The 24,562-nt window shown below is 35.2% G+C and overlaps 1 protein-coding gene, 2 long non-coding RNA genes and 2 pseudogenes across 4 annotated transcripts; 3 read left to right on the forward strand and 2 right to left on the reverse strand.

The window, feature by feature from the left end:
• The first annotated feature begins 5,914 nt into the window (after positions 1-5,914).
• Positions 5,915-12,958, forward strand: LOC110729527 (annotated as a pseudogene).
• LOC110729528 lies at positions 7,757-9,773 on the reverse strand. Of its 2 annotated transcripts, XR_002512923.1 has the most exons (4): positions 9,683-9,773; positions 9,350-9,412; positions 8,974-9,062; positions 7,757-7,852 (listed from the first exon to the last, which is right to left on the reverse strand). It is a non-coding gene; the product is annotated as an uncharacterized LOC110729528 (long non-coding RNA). The 2 variants fall into 2 exon arrangements; XR_002512922.1 differs by lacking the exon at positions 9,683-9,773 and having other exon boundaries at positions 9,350-9,449.
• On the reverse strand, positions 12,929-20,730 carry LOC110729529. The gene is made up of 3 exons (XR_002512924.1): positions 20,646-20,730; positions 19,093-19,172; positions 12,929-13,006 (listed from the first exon to the last, which is right to left on the reverse strand). It is a non-coding gene; the product is annotated as an uncharacterized LOC110729529 (long non-coding RNA).
• On the forward strand, positions 13,021-20,293 carry LOC110729526 (annotated as a pseudogene).
• A 1,648-nt stretch (positions 20,731-22,378) lies between the features above and the next one.
• Positions 22,379-24,525, forward strand: LOC110729531. Its single transcript, XM_021909261.1, has 2 exons — positions 22,379-22,960; positions 24,195-24,525. Exons 1-2 carry the CDS (start codon positions 22,524-22,526, stop codon positions 24,298-24,300), a joined length of 543 nt encoding a protein of 180 aa, XP_021764953.1. The 5' UTR covers positions 22,379-22,523; the 3' UTR covers positions 24,301-24,525.
• The last annotated feature ends 37 nt before the right edge of the window (positions 24,526-24,562 follow it).

A 24,562-nucleotide genomic window follows, 5' to 3' on the forward strand; every position in this document is an offset into this window, starting at 1 on the left:
ACCCAAATTCAACCCGACTTGTTATTAACCCGACCCGAATTTTACCTTATCTATTACTTACCCAAATTTCAACCCGATCTGTTACTAACTCGACTCGAAATTAATACAACTTGTTATTGACCCGACCTTAGTTCAACCCAAATTGTTCTTGACCCGATTTCAAATCACCTTAAATGCAATTTAGACCACCATATTATTGTTGATCAAAGTAGGGATGTCAGTGGGGCGGGTCAAGTGGGAGACTCGCCCCAGTGGGGCGGGGATGGGTCTTGGTTTGGCGGATGGTGGGGTGGGGATGGGGATAAAAACCATACCCGCCATGGGTGATGGGGCGGGGGTGGATTTTAAGTTGTACCCGCCCCGCCCCCTTCGTACCCGCCCCATCTCCACCTCATACCCACGTCTATATATCTTTAAAAGCAAAATTATATACTTCTATACTATTTTATAAAATAATTACGTGAAATAAAATATTAATTATAATACTTTGTTAGGTGGGGATGGGGATGAGAAGGTCAACATCCGACCCGCCCCACCCCATTGAGATCCCTAGATCAAAGCATTTTATCTTGGAAGACCAAGTCGGTCCAGGCCAGCAAAAAAACAGGAGCATCATCCTCAAATTTAAGAGTAAAATATAGAATTTATTTGTTGTATGGTCAAAGGAGATAATTATCTTCCTAAATTATAGACTATAGTTCCCTAGTATATTGCCATATATATTATAGTCAAAGGAAATAATTAGCTTGATAAAAATGATAATTATCTATTTATAGTTAGTTGACCCCGAATATGACATGACTTAGAAAGGATCCGACCTGATTGTAACCTACAAATTATTGACTTGAACATAACCCGACTTGAATTCGAGAATGACCAGACTTGAAAATGACCCAACCTGTTTATAACCCGCAAATTATTGACTTGAACCGAGCCCGACTTAAACCCAAAAATGACCCGACTTGAAAATGACCCAACCTAATTATAATCTGCAAATTATTGACTTGAACCGAACACGACTCAAACTCGAGAATGACTCGACCTGACTCGAACACACAAATTATTGACTTGAACCGAACCCGAATAGAACCCGAGAATTACCCTAACTCATTTTAACCCGTGAAAACCCGACCTATTGTTCACCTGATCCGAATGTAACCTGACCTCTTATTAACCCGACCTAAACCCGATAAGAAGTATGACCTGACTCAAGCATGACCCAACCCAAATCGACCCGTATAGGTTATAGAATTAATCTTAATTGACCCAACCCAAGTTGATCTGACCCATTCTTACCCGACCAAAACTCGACCCGTTTACCCAAATTCATTGCTCTAACATTAAGTATAGGATAACGATTTAATAACACTCTAAAATCGAAGGTTATAATACTTATGAACTCAAAAGTGTTATGGTAATTATGTGAATTTTAGTGAAGATTTTTTTAAGGTACGAAAAAAGAGGGATCAACTTTCCATTATTATCCAGGGCCTTAGGGTTCTGTTTAACAAAGGTATGGTGAATTGGTGACCTATATCGATCTCCTTCCCCACCACCACCATTTTCTTGCTTTAGTTCAGACATAATTTACACATAAAAGCTTGTATTATTGATCCCTAAAAGTTCAAACAAAAAAAAAAACATTTTCTTGCTTTAGTTCAACATGATTTACACATAAAACTTGCAATAATTTCATAAAAGTTATGCACACTGTACAAAATAACAATCCAACACTTTTGCAACAAAAATTTCAGCCTCTCAATGGCCGCAATATAAGCAAACTTGAACTCAAGACCAACAAGTCTTAAGTTAAAAGTCTTACCATCTTAGCCATTTATTAATTGTGTTTTTTTATCCAACAAAAATATAGTTAACTTAGATAAGTTAATTTGTGTCTTATTATACTATTTGTTTTCATTATGTAATGATTGAGTTTGACAGCTAAAAAATATTTATAGCAAGACTTAAACTCAAAACTAATAAGTCTTACTATCTAAACAGTTGAATTTAATTAGCAAATTAAACAAGTACAAACTAACAACCCAGGGCATCACCCGGACTACACATTAGTTATAAATTTAATTCGTGCATTGTATGAGTCAAAACCTACAGAATAATTAAATACTCCTATTAAAAAGTAAAAGCTCTACTATTAAACTCCTATACCACTAGTCCAAACTCGTTTGCTAAACATATTATCAGTGTATAATAAAGTACTTTCTCCGTCCCAAAATTACATTCCCACTTCTAGCATTTATTCCTCACATAATAGAGAGAAGTAGAAATGTAATTTAGGGACGGGAGTACAGAAGTAATGTTGTGGTCATAAATTTATAATTCATTAATATTGTATATACTGCCATTTCAAAACTTTATATTCTAATTTGTTAACTTTTGATAAGGTGGAAGTTGAAAATTGTTGAAGCTAAAATAAAAGTAACGGATGCGAAAATATAATTTTGTGTACTAAGAATTAGAAAAGGAATTCTCACCGAAAGAAAAGTAACCATCAAGATCCAATAACACTCCCACTAACTAAGTTATGAGCAGCTTGATAGTGAAATTTTGAACTTTGTATGAGCACTATTTTAGCTCTATTACTCTACTGTCTACATCACTATGTATACACCTTACAATAGTGAACCTTTTTTTGTAACCTTTTTAAGAGCACTACAATCTTTATTATTCTACTGTCTACATCACTATACACTTTGTACATCATAATACTCCGTAGTATAGTCGAATTGTTTTTTAAGGGTATGTATAGTAAGACAAATAACCTATCGGTATGGATCGGAGTTTTTTTATACTTCAATACTCCGTATAAGTTAATTCGATTTGGGATAGTAGGTTAACTCATACTCTTAAGACCCGAGAGGACATATACATGGATCCTCATTATTGGAGTACTCGAATTGACTTAGGGTCTGTTTTGATTTTGCTAAACTGAACTGAAATGAATTAATTATGAGAGAAGGAAATTATGAACTAAACTGAATTGATTGGAGCTGAAGTGAACTGAAATAAAATTAAGCTAAAGAGAACCAGGTCTTGGTGAGGATTGAAGCTCAACCTCAAAGTTGTAAGGTCAATTTTTTTTACCACAACCCTAAAATTTAGTTGATAAAGTCAATGATAACAAAAGATAAAAACAATAAGAATACTCCATACATTTTTTATTTGAAACTCATACAGCCATCAATAACAATTATACCTTTGAAGACTTGAGTTATGTATCATCATTCATCTTGTATCTATCTTTTTCAGAAGTACGAGTACAAACCTTTATTGCCAACTTTCTATAACGTAATTTATAACCTGTTGAATAACTCAATCAAGAATAATAATACTAGTAAAAATAATGCAAAGGTAAATATATATATCACCCTTCGTCAAGACTCAAGAGGCATAACTAGGTTGCTGTTTTTTTATTTATTTAATTCCTTTTTTAAGGTAAGATGAAGGATCGTACTGAACAGACACATCTCATAGATTTAACTAATTTAGCTTTGCAGGTCATTGCTTGAGAGTAGAGGAGGAGGTAAGAGAATCCCCTTACTCCCAATCATTTTATAGTTAGTGGGACTGGAACTTGTGATCTCAAATTCACAAGGTGAGTTTCCCATCAACTCCACTAAGCTTTAACTAGGTTGCTACATGCAATAATCCTTTAAAAAGATTTGGCTTTCTTAATCTTATTATCTTATAAATTGTTTTAACGCTCCATTTTTTATTTCAATGTAAAACCCTCGCATAGTCACATGTGCTATGTAGTTATTTGTTTACTTGGTATGTTTTAACACATTCTAACACCAAATTACTTGTTCATGAGTACCATCAAATGTAAATATTTAATTTATCACTCTATATAATGCTAGCAAATGTAGTCTTCAACGTTTGAGTTTTTTAAGTGTGGAAAAATTCTCTCACATGGAAAGAATAAGATACGTTGGATGCCAACTTGTGGGGTGTGTGCTATGTGTAATTAAATTGTTTTTGGGCCTATTTGATTAGGATTTGGTCATAAATTTGTTAGTTGATGATTAGTAGTATATCATTGATTTAGCACTTTGATACGTGACTCGCGTGCATATTATCCTAAGGACAGAGTAAACTGTCCTATTTCTTTAAGTTAGATTTCTTTTTCTGAATTATAATTCAATAACAACTGTTATTATATGCTGAAAATTTCTGGTAGCTCTGTCCACTATATAATATACGGAGTAGTGTATAAATCGCAAATCGGTCCATAAATGATAGTGATAGAGTGTGACTTGTGTGGCATGCATGAAGCTAATACATTCCTGTACTTCAAATCAGTCCGTGACAAACATGTAAATTAAAGCTTTCTTTCCTAATTTTGTCTTCCAGCATTTAATTGATTTTCTCCTACTAATAATAGTAATTAATCAAAGGGCAACAACCCCTCAGAATAAAATACAGTAGTTAATATCTTGTATTTATAACTTATAAAGTAAACGTGGAGACATACCTAAACAATCGATATCAATTTCATAACAACTTCTAGTAATTTATTATACATATGTCAAAACAAATCAATATCATGTATTGGGAATTTGTGATCATGCATTATGTTTGTTAACATAATTAAAAAAAATCTTGTTAACGAGTGCCCCAGTGCGTTAAATAAGGATAAATTATATTGGTTGAAATGGTATTAAGTTAGAAATTCATGACAAAATCACGCGTCGTTCGGTGTAATTAATGTTAATTTTACTTTAATATTTGCACTTTAATTCTCTTATCTAACGCCCCGGGGGCGCTCATTAGCTTTTGCCTTAAAAAAAACATGTAAATAGTACTCCTTCCGTCCCCGAAAGAACGACCCATTTGGGTTGATTTCGCGGGTATTAAGAAAGTTAAATAAAAAGAAGTAAAAGTATATTGGAAAGATAAATTTACTAGAGTTTGTAAAAAAGTAGAGAGAGAAAGTAGTAAAAGTACATAGAGAAACAAAATTTTATATGGGGAAGCTAATTTTGCACAAATATTATTGCAAATTGGTGGAGATTTTAACGCAAATGAGTCATTCTTTTTGGGACTAAAATTAGGCCAAATGGGTCGTTGTTTCGAGGACGGAGAGAGTAATATGATAGAGATTAGACTATAGTTTAAACCTAAAACCATTAGATAATAATGTTACGTGTAGGACTCCCTTTAATGAATTAGGTGGAGTTGGAATTAAGGCTTAATTAACTTTTACATTTTGGTCTCCAGTGCATAATTGTAAATCGGTTTCCGATCCATTCGCTTTGTAAAGCTGACAGTCAAACCAACCCTTGTTCATTTCCCAATATTTATGTGTCCTTTTGCCCACTATTCATGTAATTACATCACTTTTCTTTTTCTATAATCTATAAAATCACATAACATCCAAATAAATAAATAAATTGAATACTCCAAAATTATTTCATGATCAATTTCTTGGTTAAATAATATTCTGGTTTTCTGGAATTTATCTTCTTATGGTATAACACTTGCATATATTTTATAGTTTTGGGTTTCTATTTTGGTCTTTTATAAACTACAGTATATTTATAATATATTTATAATACTGATGATAATGGGGGAGTTCAATGCATCATTACTCTATTAAATGCACTGCGTTGACAAACTAATTAATTAAAAAATAAAAACAGATGATCTTGTTTCATATGAAGTATATATTATACTAATGGCAAGGTTTGCATGATATACGGAGTATTAATCTAACTTTAACTTTAATAATTGTTTTAAAACATTTTTTTAGTTACATGTATATTGTTTTATTATATATCTATTCCGTATTAAATTTGATTTACTAGATTTCAAGATCATTGTTTGTTCTTTCTTCTTGTACGCAAGCTAGAAAGTGTCATTCTGATTTATACTTATTATTATTATTGATGTAAAAGACCACAAAGTTAAAAGTTATCATATCTTTATGTTTTTTATGCTTTGTATTTAATAGATTTATATTGATCATCAATTTTTTTTTATCTCTTTATTGATGCAGAAAAAAGGTGGCTGAGAAATGATAATGGAAGATCTGTGGATCAAATATTGTGGAAAATTTGATTGTGCAAGCAGCAGTTCAGAGCCTTGTAATCCTCAGTTTGTGTTAGTAATTCAACCTTCTTCATGTATGAACCATGCTTCCATTGTATGTTTTGATGTATTACTTTTGGTAGTGCTCTTATGGAGCTTAATCTACACAAAAATTGCCAAGAAAGTCGAGCTACGAGCTAGTCATAGACAGTTTTCAGTCTTGCAGATATTATCTGCTGTTTTTAATGGATGTTTGGGACTTGTTTACATTGGTTTTGGTATTTGGATTCTAGAGGAAAGGTTGAGAATCGATCGTTTGGTTTTGTACTTCTTTCATGGGGTTACATGGTTGTTGGTTGGACTAACAGCAAGCCTTAAAGGAGAGATCTTTCCGAAAGCCACGTTGCGAATCTTGTCCATCTTGGCTTTCCTTTGTGCTGGGATTTTCTGCTGTTTTGCTCTGTTTTCTGTCATAATGAACCATGAGAGACTAACAGTTAAGGTGGTCTTAGATATTCTGTCTTTTCCAGGAGCAAGTTTGCTGTTGTTATGTACTTACAAGGGGTATAAAAGTGAAGAATCTTTGGTGGCTGGCAATGGGAGTACCCTTTACACTTCTCTGATTGCTGATGATAATGACAGCATCAGTGAAAGTGATTCAGCTGCTGAAGTTTCTCCGTTTGCCAAAGCCGGGTTTTTTAGTGAGATGACATTCTGTTGGTTAAACCCTTTGATGATATTGGGTAGGGAGAAGACTCTGAAGGAAGACAACATACCTAAACTGCGGGAAATAGATAGAGCAGGATATTGTTACTTGCAATTTCTTGAACAACTGAATAAGCAGAAAAATGCTGAATCCTTATCAGAATCCTCAATCTTGTGGACTATTGTTGCATGCCACTGGAAGGAGATTCTGATTTCAGGGCTCTTTGCTTTTCTGAAGGTAGTTGCTGTGTCGTCTGGACCTTTATTGCTGAATTCCTTTATTGAGGTTGCTGAGGGTAATGAGGCTTTTAGATATGAAAGTTATCTTTTGGCAATCACTCTCTTTCTCTCAAAGATCTTGGAATCTTTGTCACAGAGGCAATGGTATTTCCGAAGCAGGATGGTTGGCCTTAAAGTGAAATCCATGCTCACTGCAGCGATTTATAAAAAGCAACTACGACTATCAAATGTTGCCCGAAGGACACACTCTGGTGGTGAGATAATGAATTATGCAACGGTGGATGCTTATAGGATTGGGGAATTCCCTTTTTGGTTTCATCAAACTTGGACTACAACCCTCCAGCTTTGTTTTGCATTACTTATTCTGATCCATTCAATCGGACTTGCAACTGTTGCATCCTTAGTAGTGATTGTTTTAACAGTAATTTGCAATGCTCCCCTAGCCAAATTACAGCATAGGTTCCAAAGCAAATTGATGGTTGCTCAAGATGAGAGGCTGAAGGCTTGCTCGGAGGCTCTTGTGAACATGAAGGTGCTAAAGTTGTATGCTTGGGAGAGTCACTTCAAGAATGTAGTTGAGACATTAAGGGAAGTGGAATCTAAATGGTTATCATCAGTGCAGTTGAGAAAGGCGTACAACTTTTTTCTTTTTTGGACATCTCCTGTATTAGTCTCTGCTGCTACATTGGGGGCATGCTATTTCCTCAAAGTTCCTCTACATGCCAGCAATGTTTTCACATTTCTTGCAACATTGCGTCTGGTACAAGAGCCTATCAGAGCAATTCCTGATGTCATTGGCGTAGTGATTCAAGCGAGAGTTGCATTTGCAAGGATTGTTAAGTTCCTTGCAGCACCAGAGCTGCAGACTGGAAATGTCAGAAAAAATAACAATATGAACAGCCACGCTATTCAGATGAAGTCAGCAAATCTTTCATGGGAACTGAATCCATCCAAACCAACACTGAGAAATATAAATCTAGATGTTAGACCAGGTGAAAAGATAGCTATATGTGGAGAAGTTGGTTCAGGAAAATCAACACTACTAGCAGCAATTCTCGGAGAAGTGCCATGTATAGATGGAATAGTAAGCTTCTTCAGCAACCTTTATACTCCTTGAAATATTGCATGTTTTAATGATTTAGTTAGCAGCAAAATCAGGCCTAGTGAAGACAAAAGTCACCTAACTAGCATTATAAATATCTACTTTGCATATTCATTAAGAGATTTATGAAAATTTGTTATTTTTCTTTGAAACGGTTATCTCTTACAGGTGGAAGTTTATGGAAGAATCGCTTATGTTTCCCAGACAGCTTGGATCCAAACAGGGACAATACGTGATAATATTCTATTTGGGTCTGACATGGATGACCTGAGATATCAAGAAACTCTTCAAAGGTGTTCATTGGTGAAGGATCTTGAACTTCTTCCCTATGGTGACATGACAGAAATCGGAGAAAGAGGAGTTAATTTGAGTGGTGGACAGAAGCAACGGATTCAACTTGCTCGTGCATTATACCAAGATGCTGATATCTACCTTTTGGATGATCCGTTTAGTGCTGTTGATGCACACACTGCAACTAGCCTTTTCAATGTAATTTTTAAACCTTAAAATAAAAGTAAATTTTAATTTTGAATCCAAATTAACATCTGGACTTTTTATATTGTGGCAGGAATATGTTATGGAAGCACTTTCTGAAAAGACTGTCTTGCTTGTGACACACCAAGTTGATTTTCTTCCTGCTTTCCATAGTTGTTTGGTGAGTCTAACATCAGTTGCTGACTTTTTTTTTTTTTTTTTTTTTTTTTTTTGGAAAAAAAAAAAAAAATGTATAGTTTACTGCTGTCTTGCATGTGGATTCAGTAGATTTTACCATTATAATGTCTAGTTGTCTACATGAATGATGAAACCCAAAAAAGAAAAAATAAATAAAAATCCAATGGCGAATATATGAACTTGCAGACTATTGATACAGTAGTTACCTTTGTAGTGCTCTATGTTATCAAGTCTTCAGCTTATCTATGCTGCTGCTTCCCATGAAAATGCAAAGGTCATCAGCAGACTCTGTAATCTGCTTATCAACATACAGAAGAAAAATATGTCATACTCGCTTATTTTTGCAGCCTTGAGTTTTAGAATCACTCCTTTATCTGTAAGAAAAGTCTAGTCCTCTCTAATGGAAGCTGAAACTACATACTAGACTATTGGTTACAAAATGTCAAGTCTTTATTAACCAAAATACCATGCTTAATTTTCTAAATGAATTTACTCATTTTAATGAATGATACATAAATGATGTTTACAATCTTACATCATCTTGAATGTTGCGGGATTGATTTCTTGTTCAGCTATATTTACCTGTGCTGTTCTTTGCTAGTCATTTTGCCTGAAATCATAACAGGATATTCTTCTTGTTTGCAGCTGATGTCAGATGGGGAAGTACTCCGGTCAGGATCGTATAATGAGTTATTAGCTTCAAGTAAAGACTTTTTAGACCTCGTAAATGCTCATAAAGAGACAGCTGGTACTGAACAGGCTGAAGTTAGCAGTCCAAGGAAACTTAATATTTCTACTAAAGAGATTAAGAGAGTCAATGTTGAGGACCAAAACCCAGCATTAAAAGGGGATCAGTTGATTAAACAAGAAGAAAGAGAAGTTGGAGACAGTGGCTTTAAGCCATACTTAATATACCTGAATCAGAATAAAGGTTATTTGTACTTCTCCATTGTTGCTCTTTCTCATCTCGCCTTTGTCACAGGCCAGATATTACAGAACACTTGGATGGCCTCAGGTGTCGATAATCCTCATGTCAGCGAATCAAAACTAATTGTGGTTTACCTCATCATTGGATTTTGCTCAACAATCTGTTTACTCATAAGGTCTCTTGCAGTGGTTGCATTAGGGATGGAATCTTCAAAAGCTTTGTTTAATAAGTTACTAAACTCTCTATTTCGGGCTCCAATGTCATTCTTTGATTCTACACCTCTTGGAAGGATACTCAGTCGGGTAAGTATAAAGCTGTCATAAGCTTTGCAGCTCTGATCTACACAACTTGGTTCAACTGATTATGCAGTAAATTTGAACTCTGCAGATCTCTTCTGATTTGAGCATCACTGATGTTGATATCCCCTTCAACTTCCAAACAGCTTTTGGAGCCACTACAATTGCATATGCTAATTTATGTGTGATAGCTGTCATCATTTGGCAAGTGTTAATTGTCAGCATACCGGTGGTATACATGGCAATACGACTACAGGTAAGTTTTTGAAAGATCACCCACAGGGAAACTTCCCTGTCCTCTACCCTTCTATGTCATCATCCGGATGTGATTGTCATACATTTATATGCCATGCTTGGGATAGAACCATTGCCAGATCGCTTTTTCAGTAGCTTCATAAAGATTCTGCTGAGTTTCTAGCAAAGCAAGTCTTAGACAGTTGCATAATATGATTTTGAATTTGCATTTGTTTTGAGGTTAATTGTACCTGCAGAGTAAACCACAGTTATTAAACACTTTCACCATAAATTTCAAGATGTAGTATGCATTTTTTCCACCTACAGCTATAATGAACTCTAAAGTCTTAACTATAAATTGTCATTTATAAAGAGCGTATTTTGAAACTTTAAACTTACCATTTGGTTTAACACCTTATTAATTTATGAAACATGTGTGTAGAGATATTACTTTGCAACTGCGAAAGAGTTGATGAGACTCAATGGTACAACCAAGTCTATGGTTGCAAACCATTTAACTGAATCTTTAGCTGGAGCCATGACAATTAGAGCTTTTCAAGAGGAAGATCGTTTCTTTGCAAAGAATCTCAATCTTATTGATATAAATGCAAGCCCATTCTTCCACAGTTTTGCAGCCAATGAATGGCTGATTCAGAGGATTGAGGCACTCAGTGCCACTGTTCTTGCAGTAGCATCACTGTGCATGGTTTTGCTTCCTCCTGGTACTTTAAGCTCAGGTAAGAGATTGCTCTTTCTCTCTCTTCCTCTAAAGCGAGGTTTCTGTGGCTGCAAAATTTTATAAGATGAAGAAATGAATATTTTTTCTTTTCTTTTTTTTTTTTTTTTCTATGAGAAATTCCATAGAGTAATGCTAATACCACCGCTAATGCAGGCTTCATCGGAATGGCACTGTCTTATGGTCTTACCCTAAACATGGGTATGGTTTTCTCAATTCAGAATCAATGCATATTAGCCAACAATATCATTTCCGTGGAGAGGCTTAATCAATACATGGATATACCCAGTGAAGCTCCAGAAGTCATCAAAGATAACCGCCCTCCACAAAAACTGGCCATTAATTGGTAAAGTGGAGATAATCAATCTGCAGGTAATACTTTCAACATTTGCTGACATTTAACAGTACAGACTCTGGAAAGGTGGGATGCTAAGATTTTTCATGCCTCAAACAGATAAGATATAGGCCAAATACACCACTAGTTCTTCGAGGAATCAGTTGCACATTTGAAGGGGGAGATAAAATTGGTATTGTTGGCAGGACTGGCAGTGGGAAAACGACCCTGATAGGGGCATTATTTCGATTAGTGGAACCAGTAGGAGGAAAGATTATAGTTGATGGCATTGATATAGGATCAATAGGACTTCACGATCTAAGGTCACGGTTTGGGATAATACCACAAGATCCTACACTCTTTAATGGCACAGTACGCTTCAACTTGGATCCTTTATGTCAACATAATGATGAAGAAATCTGGGAGGTAGATTTAAACATATAACACAATGCTGATGCTCTATTTTTCTCAAGTAATGCAAAACAACTAACTTACTCGTTTTCTATGGAAAGGTCCTCATCAAATGTCAGCTTAAAGAAGCTGTTGAAGAGAAAAACCAGGGGCTAGATTCTCTAGGCAAGTCGTTCATCTAGAAAAACACCTAACCATTTTACAATCCATGTATTAAGAAATTCCCTAGTAAGATGATTTATTAATGGTTTATAAATGATTGCACTGAACAATCTTACCAGTTGAGGAGGACGGATCAAATTGGAGCATGGGGCAACGGCAGCTGTTCTGTCTAGGGCGTGCTTTGCTGAGAAGAAGTAGGGTGCTGGTGCTTGATGAAGCGACTGCATCAATTGATAATGCAACTGACACAATCCTTCAGAAAACAATAAGAACAGAGTTTGCAAGTTCCACTGTGATCACTGTAGCCCACAGGATACCTACCGTGATGGACTGCACAAAAGTTCTTGCCATTAGTGACGGTCAGTAATCTTACTTTCCTTTCAAGATTTCAAAAGATTAAGCTCACTAAAATTTTCAACATAGTTAAGTATAAGCCAAACATAAATTTAGAGACAACTTCCATTTTAACAAGGAAATCTCGCTGTAATGTGATTTAGCAATGTTAAATCTAAGAATACATCTGAAACAGAAGTTACAGAATACAGAAGAAACCATAAATTATGTTCTGTATTACCAAGATGAGATCAGAATCTAAAAAGATATCTTGATTCTGTTGCAGGAAATTTAGTGGAGTATGACGAACCAATGAAGCTGATGAAACAGGAAGGTTCGTTATTTGGCCAACTTGTCAAAGAATATTGGTCTCATATTCACTCAGCTGGTCAGTCACATTAAACATAAGTCGTGAAGGAGCAACCAATCTATTTTGAATTGATGAAGATCCCTCTATCCTCTTTTAATTTGTTTGAGTCATGAATCTCATGACACGGTAAGGGCAACATGCAATTTTCTGCAACTGCTCATCTACTTCTAAGCTACAACTTGGTAAATTAGAGAAGCAGTGAGAACATATTATTCAAACTTGACTGCTTGTAGGCAATAATAGTAGAAAACTAGAAATCAGAAGACAGGTTTCAGGAAGTATAAAGTTTGGCTTACTTTTTTTAAACAGTGGTATTGCATTCAGCTGGATCAGGCTGGAACCCGAACTCGTGTTTTAGACGAGTAAATTTTTTTATGCCCTTCAACATCTTTCACTTGAATGATCAAACTCAGTCTTCTGCATGTGAATTGCAAGCTGCAACATTAAATTCAGATTATCATGAAGAGGAACTAGACAAGAATGATCAAACTCAGTCAATTATGATAAACAAATACCACAAATTGATATAATAGTAGAATATTGTAATTAGTCTATCACACATTTACACAACAAAAGTACAAAACAGCAAGATGAAGGGGCTGGGTTAGCACAAGCCAATCCGTCTCAGCCCAGCTTAAACCAGTCCACCAGCCAAACACCCAGAGTAATCCACTAATCCCAGCCCACCAACCTGGTTCTGATTGGCCTACCTGAACTGCCTTGTGAATCGGTCGGTTCAGTCCAGCCTCGGTTCCCCAATTACCAGCCCGGTGTCCCCAGCCCATTGGCAACCTCAATTTATTCACAGCAGTTGGTTAAACATACAAAATCATTACTATTATCTCAAAAATAATCTTCTACCAACTACAAGTATGACATAAAAGTACATCTTAGTGGAGAGTAAGTGACACGCATGTAAAGCACACTAGTCACTAATCACTTAAATTAGTAACTAAACGACAGTAACCGCACTGAAACTTGTTCATTCAAAACACAAAAAGGCCAAAAAAAAAATCATTAAAAATTCAGAAAGCCAAAGGTTGTATTCCCTCATTCACCCAGAAAAAGTTATGAAATAATTTGTTTATTCACATATGCTTTTATAATGCATCGCGCACAAGATTCTTAGTAAAGCTATATTTCCACCAAAACTAGCCTAATATGAATTAAAGTTAATAGTCACATATTCGAATTGCAAGGGTATGGTACAAAGAAGATATAGCTCTTAATCAAGAATTACAAGAAAAGCTACAGATTATATCTTTATCGTATCATTGCTAGAAGCTAAGAAGAAAATTAGAAAATTCTACAACCCATCTGTGCAAACCAATACCGTATTAGTAATATACTAATATACTATTTCCAACAACAATGACAACGCCTTAATCCCAACATGACAGTATAAGTGTACAACACAGAATATTAAAAGAAAAAATGGACTATTGGACTATTCATCACAGATATACCAGAGTCTAACCACAGTTCATAACCACAGTTGGATATCCTGCTTAGTTCACTACCCCAAGCACTCATCTACTGTCTAGATTAGTTCATTCTGGTTAATTTCTGTATTTTCTTTCTGATGTGTTATAACTTCTTAATAGTTTTATTTGACAGTATCCAACCTCAAGCAGCTACCTCCTGCAGCTGCTGTATGTGCAGAAAGTTTGGAACGAGTTATTACAATATGTTTTTTCATTCAGGTAAGCTCTTGATAAATGAGTGTCCTGCATCAGCCAACCCCAAAAATTTGAGGTGAGAGAACTTCTGTCATCTTTATTGTCTAATTGTACCATGCTTTAGTTTTTTTCAGATCAAATATCGATAATCACCAGAGTTGCATGAGCTACTGGTAAAGTTCGATGCATTGGTTGCCTTGGTGATTGATATTAGAGACTTTTCTGGGTAATATAAAGATGGAGGATTTGTGGGCTTTATTTTGTGGGCAAACTGATTGTGCAGTAAACAGTTCTGAGCCTTGCAGTCCTCAGTTTATGTTTATTATCCATCCTTCTGCCTGTGGCAACCATGCTTCCATTATTTGCTTCAATCTACTGCTTCTGACAATCCTCTTATTAAGCTTCATTTTTACCAAAATTCTTCCAAGAAAATCGAGATACGAGCTAATCATAGACAGTTTTCAACCCTACACATGTTATCAGCTGTTTTTAATGCATCTTTGGGACTTGTTTACATAGGCTTAGGTATTCGGATTTTGAAGGAAAAGTTAAGAAGTGATCATTCTATATCACCAATTCATTGGTGGGTTATATATTTCTTTCATGGAGTTACGTGGTTGGTCATGGGACTAACAACGAAACTTATAGGAGGAGGGTCTTCCCCAAAAGCCCCATTGCAAATCTTGTCCATTCTGGTTTTCGTGTATGCTGGGATTTACTGCTGTCTGGTTCTTTACTTCACCATAATGAACCATGAAAGAATTACAGTTAAGGCTGGCTTAGATATTCTGTCTTTCCTAGGAGCAGGTTTGCTCTTGTTATGTACTTACAGAAGATACAAAAATGAAGGGATGGCTAGTGATGGAAATAATACCCTTTACATACCTTTGAATGTTGAGGAAAAAGGTCTTAGAGAAACTGATTTAGCTTCCCAAATCACCCCATTTTCCACAGCTGGGTTGCTCAGTGTGATGTCATTTTGTTGGTTGAAACCTTTGTTGAAATTGGGTAAGGAAAAGACACTTCAGGAAGATGATGTACCAAAACTTCGAGATATAGACAGAGCAGGATCCTGTTACCTGCAGTTTCTGGATCAAGTGAGTAAACGGAAACAAGAAAATGAGTTGCCATCAGAATCCACAATCTTGTGGAGTATTGTTGCATGTCACTGGAGGGAGATTCTGATGTCAGGGTTCTTTGCATTTTTTAAAATAGTCGCACTGTCAGCTGGACCTCTTTTGCTGAACTCCTTCATTAAGGTAGCTGAGGGTAAAGAGGCTTTCAAGTATGAAGGTTATCTTTTGGCCATCTTACTATTCCTTTCAAAGATTTTAGAATCTTTGTCACAAAGGCAATGGTATTTCCGAAGCAAATTGATGGTCTCAAAGTGAGGTCCATGCTCACTGCAGCAATTTACAGGAAGCAACTAAGATTATCTAATGTTGCCAGGGGGATGCACTCTGGTGGCGAGATAATGAATTATGTATCCGTTGATGCTTATAGAATCGGGGAATTTCCATATTGGTTTCATCGTACTTGGACAACAGGCCTCCAACTTTGCTTTGCATTACTTATTATGATCCATTCAATTGGACTTGCAACCGTTGGATCTTTAGTAGTGATTATATTAACCGTGCTTTGTAACACTCCTATTGGCAAATTACAACATAAGTTTCAAAGCAAGTTGATGGTTTCTCAAGATGAAAGGCTGAAGGCTTGCTCTGAGGCGCTTGTGAACATGAAGGTGCTAAAGTTATATGCCTGGGAGACGCATTTCAAGAATGTAGTCGAAGCATTGAGGAAAGTGGAATGTAAACGATTATCAGCAGTGCAGTTACAAAAAGGATACAGTTTATTTTTCTACTGGTCATCTCCTGTATTGATCTCTGCTGCTACATTTGGGGCATGTTATATCCTCAAAGTTCCTCTACATGCCAGTAATGTTTTCACCTTTCTTGCCACTTTGCGGCTGGGACAAGAGCCCATCAAAACTATCCCCGATGTCATTGGTGTAGTTATTCAGGCAAGAGTTGCCTTTGCACGAATTGTGAAATTTCTTGCAGCTCCAGAGCTTCAAATTGAAAATATCAGGAAGGAGAGAAAAATGAACAGCACAAGCCATGTCATTCAGATGAAGTCAGCAAATCTTTCATGGGAAATAAGTTCATCAAAGCCGACACTAAGAAACATAAATCTGGATGTGCATCCAGGTGAGAAGGTCGCTATATGTGGGGAAGTTGGCTCAGGAAAATCAACATTACTAACAGCAATTCTGGGAGAATTACCACATGCAGATGGAACTGTAAGCTTAACTCTCATGACTGCATGAACCTTCTTGATAGCAGTCACATAGCTAACTCCGTAAATAACAACAAATTTATAGAGATTTTTATTGGATATATTGCCTTGTTCTTCAACATGTTTTCTCTTACAGGTGGTAGTCTATGGGAAGATTGCTTATGTTTCCCAAACAGCTTGGATCCAGACAGGGACAATACATGAGAATATACTTTTTGGCTCTGCCATGGATGATTCTAGATACCAAGAAACTCTCCAGAGATGTTCACTGGTAAAGGACCTTGAACTTCTTCCTTATGCTGACAATACTGAAATAGGAGAAAGAGGAGTTAATCTAAGTGGTGGGCAGAAGCAACAAATTCAACTTGCTCGTGCATTATACCTAGATGCTGACATTTATCTTTTGGATGATCCATTCAGTGCTGTTGATGCACACACAGCAGCAAGCCTCTTCAATGTAACTCTTGCAGCTTCACCATAAAATTCTTCATTTCCTTAATATTTTACCTAAAGTAATAAATGACTATTTACACACATTGTGACAGGATTATGTTATGGAAGCTCTTTCTGAAAAGACTGTCCTGCTTGTGACACACCAAGTTGATTTTCTTCCTGCATTTCATTGTTGTTTGGTAAGTGTTCTTAAAATGTATGCAAAAGGGTTCAGTAAACTTAGGTATTTTCTGCCCCCACTAAAACTATGCTTTTCTACAATTTTTTTCTCTTTTTATCTGAGCCCCAGCATCAGTAATCATCAAAATGTTCTTATTTGCAGCTAACGTCAGATAGGGAAATCCTTCAAGCAGGCACCTACGATGAATTATTAGCTTCAAGTGAAGAATTTTTGGGCCTTGTAACAGCACACAAAGAAACTGCTGGTACTAAAACACTGGCCGGAGATGGAAGGCATAACTATCCAGCAAAAGAGGTTATGACATCAATGGATATTGAGAAACAATATCAACCACTGAAAAGGAATCAGTTGATAAAAAAAGAAGAAAGAGATGTTGGAGACACTGGTTCTAAGCCATACTTAATATACCTGAATCAGAATAAAGGCTATTTATATTTTTCAATTCTTGCTCTTGCTAATCTTGCCTTTCTGATCAGCCAGATATTACAGAACACTTGGATGGCCTATGGCATCGATAATCCTCATGTCAGAAAACCAACATTGATTGTGGTTTACCTCATAATTGGACTCTGCTCAACATTCTGCATACTTTTTAGATCTCTTGCAGCAGTTACATTAGGGATGGAAACATCAAAATCTTTATTTTCACAGTTACTAAACTCTCTCTTTCGCGCTCCAATGTCATTCTATGACTCTACACCTCTTGGAAGGATACTAAGTCGGGTAAGACTAAAGTTATCATACGCTTCCCAACAGTGATCCACACTAAAATTGTTACAGTAATTTACCTGCATTTCTTTTACTATGCAGATCTCTTCTGATTTGAGCATTGTAGACCTTGATATCCCCTTCATCTTCATGACAACCTTTGGAGCTACTGCAGTTGCATACACTAATTTAGTAGTTTTGACCATAGTTACTTGGCAAGTCTTCTTAATCTCCATACCAGTAATATACATGGCAATTCGATTGCAGGTAATCTTTTAAATAACCCTCTCCCAATTCTACTCTCCCCACAACTCTTTGTCACCAAAAAAATAAATAGGACAACTTAATTGTGAGTTTTGTGACACAGTTTTGGAGCCTAAACTTCCTTATTTGGCAATTTGGGGCAGAACTATGTTTTTAGGGGAAACCGTAGTTACAGAAATTTCTCTACTATATTCAAGGTGTAGAGGACAACTTTATTCACCTGCTACAGAATGAACTCTAAATCATAATACATATTGTGATTGAGTGAAGAGAAAGAGTCATAATAACTCTTAAATTTTGTGTCAAAAAAAAAAAAAAAAAAAAAATCTTAAATTTGCAGAATTTACACTAACTAGCCTATTAATCTTGTGTACAGAGGTATTACTATGCAACAGCAAAAGAGTTGATGAGACTCAATGGTACAACCAAGTCTATGGTTGCAAACCATTTGGCTGAATCTGTAGCTGGGGGAATGACTATAAGAGCATTTCAGGAGGAAGATCGCTTTTTTGCTAAGACTCTGGATCTTATTGATGCAAATGCAAGTCCATTGTTTCACAATTTTGCAGCTAATGAATGGCTAATTCAAAGGATTGAGATCCTCAGTGCCATTGTACTTGCAGCAGCAGCACTGTGCATGGTTTTGCTTCCTACCGGGACTTTTAGCTCAGGTGAGTAATTATACCTCCCTATCTCTCTTGTGAAATTTCAATTGCTGCAAATCTTCCACTTATTCAAAGAGCATGGAGTTGTGCACAAATCAACAAAGATAAATGAATAAAGAAACTCTAATACAACTAATCATGCAGGCTTCATTGGAATGGCTTTAACATATGGTCTAGCACTAAACATAAGCATGGTAAACTCAATTCAAAATCAATGCACATTAGCCAACTATATTATTTCTGTGGAGAGGATAAATCAGTACATGGACATACCTAGTGAGCCTCCCGAAATAATCAAAGATAACCGCCCTCCACAAAATTGGCCATCAGTTGGTAAAGTGGAGATATACAATCTGCAGGTGAACTTTTTACATTTAGAATCACATTTAATAAATTCTATAAAAGCAAGGCGTGAAGAATTCTCATTTCTTAAACAGATAAGATATAGACCAGATACACCCCTGGTTCTTAAAGGAACCAGTTGTACGTTTGAAGGGGGAGACAGAATTGGTATTGTTGGTAGGACTGGAAGCGGGAAGAGTACTCTAATAGGGGCTTTGTTTCGCTTGATGGAGCCAGTTGAAGGGAAGATAATAGTTGATGGAATTGACATAGGTTCAATAGGACTTCATGATCTACGTTCATGTTTTGGGATTATTCCCCAAGAGCCTACTCTCTTTAATGGCACTGTAAGATTCAATATAGATCCATTGTGCCAAAGCAATGATGAAGAAATCTGGCAGGTAAAGTCTCTCTTTCTTCAATAGATACATCTCCGAACATTTCATTCAACCCATGACAACTGCACCTTCTTTTTTGTATTCATATGAAGGTGCTTGAAAAATGTCAACTAAAAGAAGATGTCCTAGATAAAGAGCATGGCCTAGATTCCTCAGGTAACACTTATTTCAAAACCACATTTCAGCCAATTAATATCTTTAAACCATAATATTCACTAAAATTTCCTATCAGTTCTAGAGGATGGATCAAACTGGAGCATGGGACAGCGACAACTATTTTGTCTAGGCCGTGCTTTACTAAGAAGAAGCAAGGTATTGGTATTCGATGAAGCAACTGCATCAATAGACAATGCAACCGACATGATTATGCAGAAAACAATACGAAGAGAACTGACAGACTGCACTATGATCACAGTAGCCCACAGGATACCAACTGTGATGGACTGCACAAAGGTCCTTGCTATAAGTGATGGTTAGTATTCTTTCGCGTTTACAATCCTGTATAACGCTAAATGATGTTCTTCTAGATTAACATCAGAGGCCTAAATACTATAAAACACGCTAAATTCTGATGTACTGTAATGTGATACTTCTGCAGGAAATTTGGTAGAGTATGATGAACCACTGAATCTAATGAACAAGGAAGGTTCGCTATTCGGGCAACTAGTTAAGGAATACTGGTCTCATTCCAAATGTAATCGACAATCGCCTCAAAACTAAAGGCATTGAAGGTGAAAAAACTATGTAATTCTTTCTTTCAGAGTATAACAGGACATTATAAGCAAGTAATTGAATATTATCAGGTTAATAATGCAACAATATTCACAGAAGCTATAGTATTCAGCTAAAAATACATCAATTAGGTTGAATTGTTTCAAAATTGATAAATGTAAAATTGATTACAAATGTGTATAATTAATTTTGAAGCCAATTTTAGAAATTATGATTGAATTCATGAAGAATTAGACTTTAAAAGATTGAAAAAGTAGAATGGTTTGGTATAAATCGTATAATAGTGTTTTGATAATTCGCCATTATCAAGAATTAATGGATCGAAATAGAAGAAATTAAGTGAAAGAAAGTTACCTGGATGGAATGCACGAAATCCGAAATTGAGAAGCGAACTGTGGCTGCACACCAGAGTCTGAAAATGCAAATTATGGAGAAAATTATGTTTCTCTCAACTTGAGAAACATGTTAATTGTTAAAGATCGAAAAAGGGGCAAATTTGTCATTTCAGCCAATAAGTTCGAATGTTGGATTACTTATATACTTCGTGCCTGTTCTCATTGACTAAACTGAACTAAACTGAACTTATTAGAGCTGAACTGAACTTATTAGAGCTAAACTGAGCTAAAATGAATACTATGAATATTTTAGGAGAGAATAAAATTAGGAGCTGAACTGAAAATAATCTGATTAGAACAGGGCCTTCCTCCGTTTTTTTTTATATAGTTGCAAAAGTTTGACTTTTACACTATTCTTGTATTCCTCTTTGACTAGCTTTGATAATTTATAGTTATGCAAAAATATAGTCACGTGGGATCCTGTTATATAATATTCATCTCAATTTATACTATTTTAATATCAAATATTTATAATTTTTACAAATTGGTATTTAAAAATATTAACAATTGAAATCATACATGACAAGCGTGAAAAGAGACAAAGTGTTGCAACTATAAAAAAGCATAGGAAGTAATACGTAAAAATTGGTGTTTATAATATGTTAGTTACTTAGTTGTGCGGTTTCTTAAAATTTTATCTTTATTTTATTTAAGTACTCCTGTTTTTTTTAAGTGCATTACTTTGATTTTTGCACTATTTACATACCGTGGTTGAATTAATTTTTTCACCTCTATAAAATAAATAAATGGTATTATATAATATATCATTAGATTAGTCATAAATTAATCTAGTTTCATTATGTAATTTTTTTACAATTTTTTACTAATAAACAATGAAAGATATTAATGGTCAGAGTTTCATCTCGACAAATGTATCGGTCAAATTGGTGCAAATAAAAAACAGAAGGAGTAATTCAAAAGAAATATGTGCAGGACATTTTTTTTTCCTGATTACAAATCACGAAGTATATACATTTAGACAGAAATGTTGAATCAAAGAAAGTAATGGTTATTAATTTTGATTTGTGATTTGGAAAATTAGTCAATTATGGTGTGCTTTATAAACTCAATTATTAACTTATACGAACTTATTATAAAATTTACTTCGTATTTTTTATAATTTGATCCTAGATAATCTGTATATAAATTTATTTATCCAAACTTATATTCGTTAAACTTATTTTTTCAGGAATAAGTGAATATAAGGTGTCCTAAAAGGGAACAATTTTTTGTCGTGTGAAACAAAATGAGAGTGACAATAGGTGAAATGATTTATTTAACATAGTGTTGAAAATGTATTGTACATTCCGCCATTAAAAAATTGGTAAACCATAGAGGTTTATTCATTGTAAAGATACTTTAAAGATTGAAGTTTTCCTCACTCTTATCTTCCACCTTGCTTTATTTTCGAAATATCTAGTCCTCAATACGAGTCGGATTGACAAGTGAGAAAATTCGAACAAAAGTACAATTTGATTGTCCTACTTAGGACTTGTTCTCTTTAGCTTAATTATAGTTCAGTTCCTAATTTTCTTCACTCATAGACAATTCAGTTCAACTTCAATCAGTTTAGTTTAATTTAGTTTATATCAATTCAATAAATCAGAACAAACTCTTAATTTGATATGTCCAATATCGACACAAGGAAATCCTTTTGTCACTCCCTTAGTGCCCTTTCTCATTGGGCTACATGGGGTATAACTAAAAATTATGTAAACCAAGTTCAACCCAAAAATCTAGCCCGGCTCATACACACACTCATCAGAAAAAGTTCCAAAAATTGGATCAATCAAACCAAAAATAATCATCAATGAACAAACACTAAGTGAAAGAAAAAATGTTATCCATTTCATCTCTCCCAAACACTCGTCTCACTCTTCCCACCAAAACCAGACCCACTTTATCCTCTTCTTCTTCTTCCTCCTCCATTTCTTCATTATTTTCCAATCAAATCTTCAAATACCCTTTAAAATTCCCCAAAACCCCATCAATTTCCCACCTTTTTTCCTCAAGAAATTCTCCCAATTTTGTACCAAAAGCTTCATCAGATTCAGAAGCAGAAGCAGAAGTTGCTACAACAAAATCAGAAGATGAATGGCTTTCCAGATTACCTGACAAAAAGAAACCTTTATATGCTCATAGTTTGCCCTGCATTGAAGCTTGGCTTAAAAGTTTAGGTTTTTATCAAAGTGATGAAGATAGGGCTGTTTGGTTTATTGATAATTCTGAATGGCGTGCCCAACTTTCCCTTGATATCACTGACCTTTATATTAGGTTTGGATTCTTTAATTTTCTCTTTATCATTATTATTGTTGTTAAATTGGGTTTTTGCAATTTCTTGTTTTTTTAATTTATGGGTTTTGTTAATCTGTGAAAATAAATAGGGAAATTTGTGTTTGCAAATTGCAATTACGATGATTTTGGTGAATTTGGGTGAAATAGTTGTGCTAAAAAAAGTTGCTAAATTTGGAATGTGATTTTAAGGATTGCTTATTGAAACTTTTCAACAATAAAATGGTACGAGTAAAAAATAAAGTATGTGCTGTACTACTAAATATTTTTGTAGATTGCAAATTGGATGAGTTGCTATATACTTCGTAACTTATTTGTGGTTGGATTGGACACTGCCAAATTGTATGTCAGATTAATTTTTGGTTGATAATTAAACCAGTTAACCAGACCAACAGGAGTTTTGGAAGAATTGGGGCTGATTTGTTAGCTTTGGACTATTTGATTATGGGATTTCCGTGGTGAATTAGGGGATAGGTTTGTTGGATTTGTTTTTTGGGGTAAGAAGTGTGGTGTTCTGCATTCAGGCTTATAAGTTGTGGTGTGGACGTGTGGTGTTACTTAGAATGTGTCGTCTGTGATCGTGTAACTGTGTAGAAGCCATCATTTCGCGTAATATCAGTATATACCAGCAAAATGTTCTTTTGAGTTTCATTGACCTGTGAAGCTGTGACCCTTAATTTCTACCATGGATTCCGCCAATTTGAATAGCTAAGGATATAATCATGGCATTAAGGAATCGAGGGCAAAATATTGCAGTTAGGTAAAGTGATTTTTGGAGGAGAGTCTTCTGCAATGAACTGATCTAATGGGGAGAGGTTCTTTAGGGCTTGCATAAGTTGCATTCTTAATTTTGTAGGATTAGCTTGAAGACCAAAGAAAGGAGATATAAAGTTATGGAGTTTAGTTTAGTTTACTTATGTACTTTGGGAGAAAACAAACCTCTCAAAATACTGTACTTATCTTTAATTACTTCTGTTTACAATGATCATTTCTTCTTTTTTCCTTTGATCTTCAGCCATTTCATTGCACCTTCAATTTGCTGATTTGTTGCTTCCCTTTTCGTGCCATCTCAATATCTTTGCCCACCTTCTCATGGCATGCTTAATCAATCTTTAGATCCTTAAGCTAGACATAATTACTTCTTGTAAATTGAGCTTGTGATTGTTATAATCTTACTGTATGATTTTTTGACCTAGTAGTTGCATTTGGTATGCAGATATATGAAGAGTGGATCAGGCAATCTAGAAAAAGATATGGAGAGGAGATTCAGCTATGCTCTCAGCAGAGAGGATATTGAGAATGCTGTACTTGGAGGACCATAAGCAAGATATGGGTTATTTATTGGTATAGAAATTCTGAAATGCATACGCGTTCATTAGGTTGTGGAACAATATTTTCGTTATAAAAATTGCGTTATATGGTCATACACTTGTACATGTCTGAATATTTCTTGCATTGATTTATTGTTGCCCACAACTTGGCATATTGACTATCCTAAAAAAAAGCACTAGAAATCCTATCAATACATGTCAAAAATAGTTCTTCAATCAATGCATGAATGTTTGCATGCTTTCAAGAACTTAC

The sequence above is a fragment of the Chenopodium quinoa genome, unplaced genomic scaffold (genome assembly GCF_001683475.1).
Source record: "Chenopodium quinoa cultivar QQ74 unplaced genomic scaffold, ASM168347v1, whole genome shotgun sequence".
In the NCBI taxonomy this organism is placed as follows: Eukaryota; Viridiplantae; Streptophyta; class Magnoliopsida; order Caryophyllales; family Amaranthaceae; genus Chenopodium; species Chenopodium quinoa.

Bases quoted from the DNA above. Each gene is read 5' to 3' on its own strand.
- LOC110729531 (XM_021909261.1), top strand. From the start codon at position 22,524: ATGTTATCCATTTCATCTCTCCCAAACACTCGTCTCACTCTTCCCACC. The intron at 22,961-24,194 runs GTTTGGATTCTT...TTTGGTATGCAG, and splicing joins ATCACTGACCTTTATATTAG to ATATATGAAGAGTGGATCAG.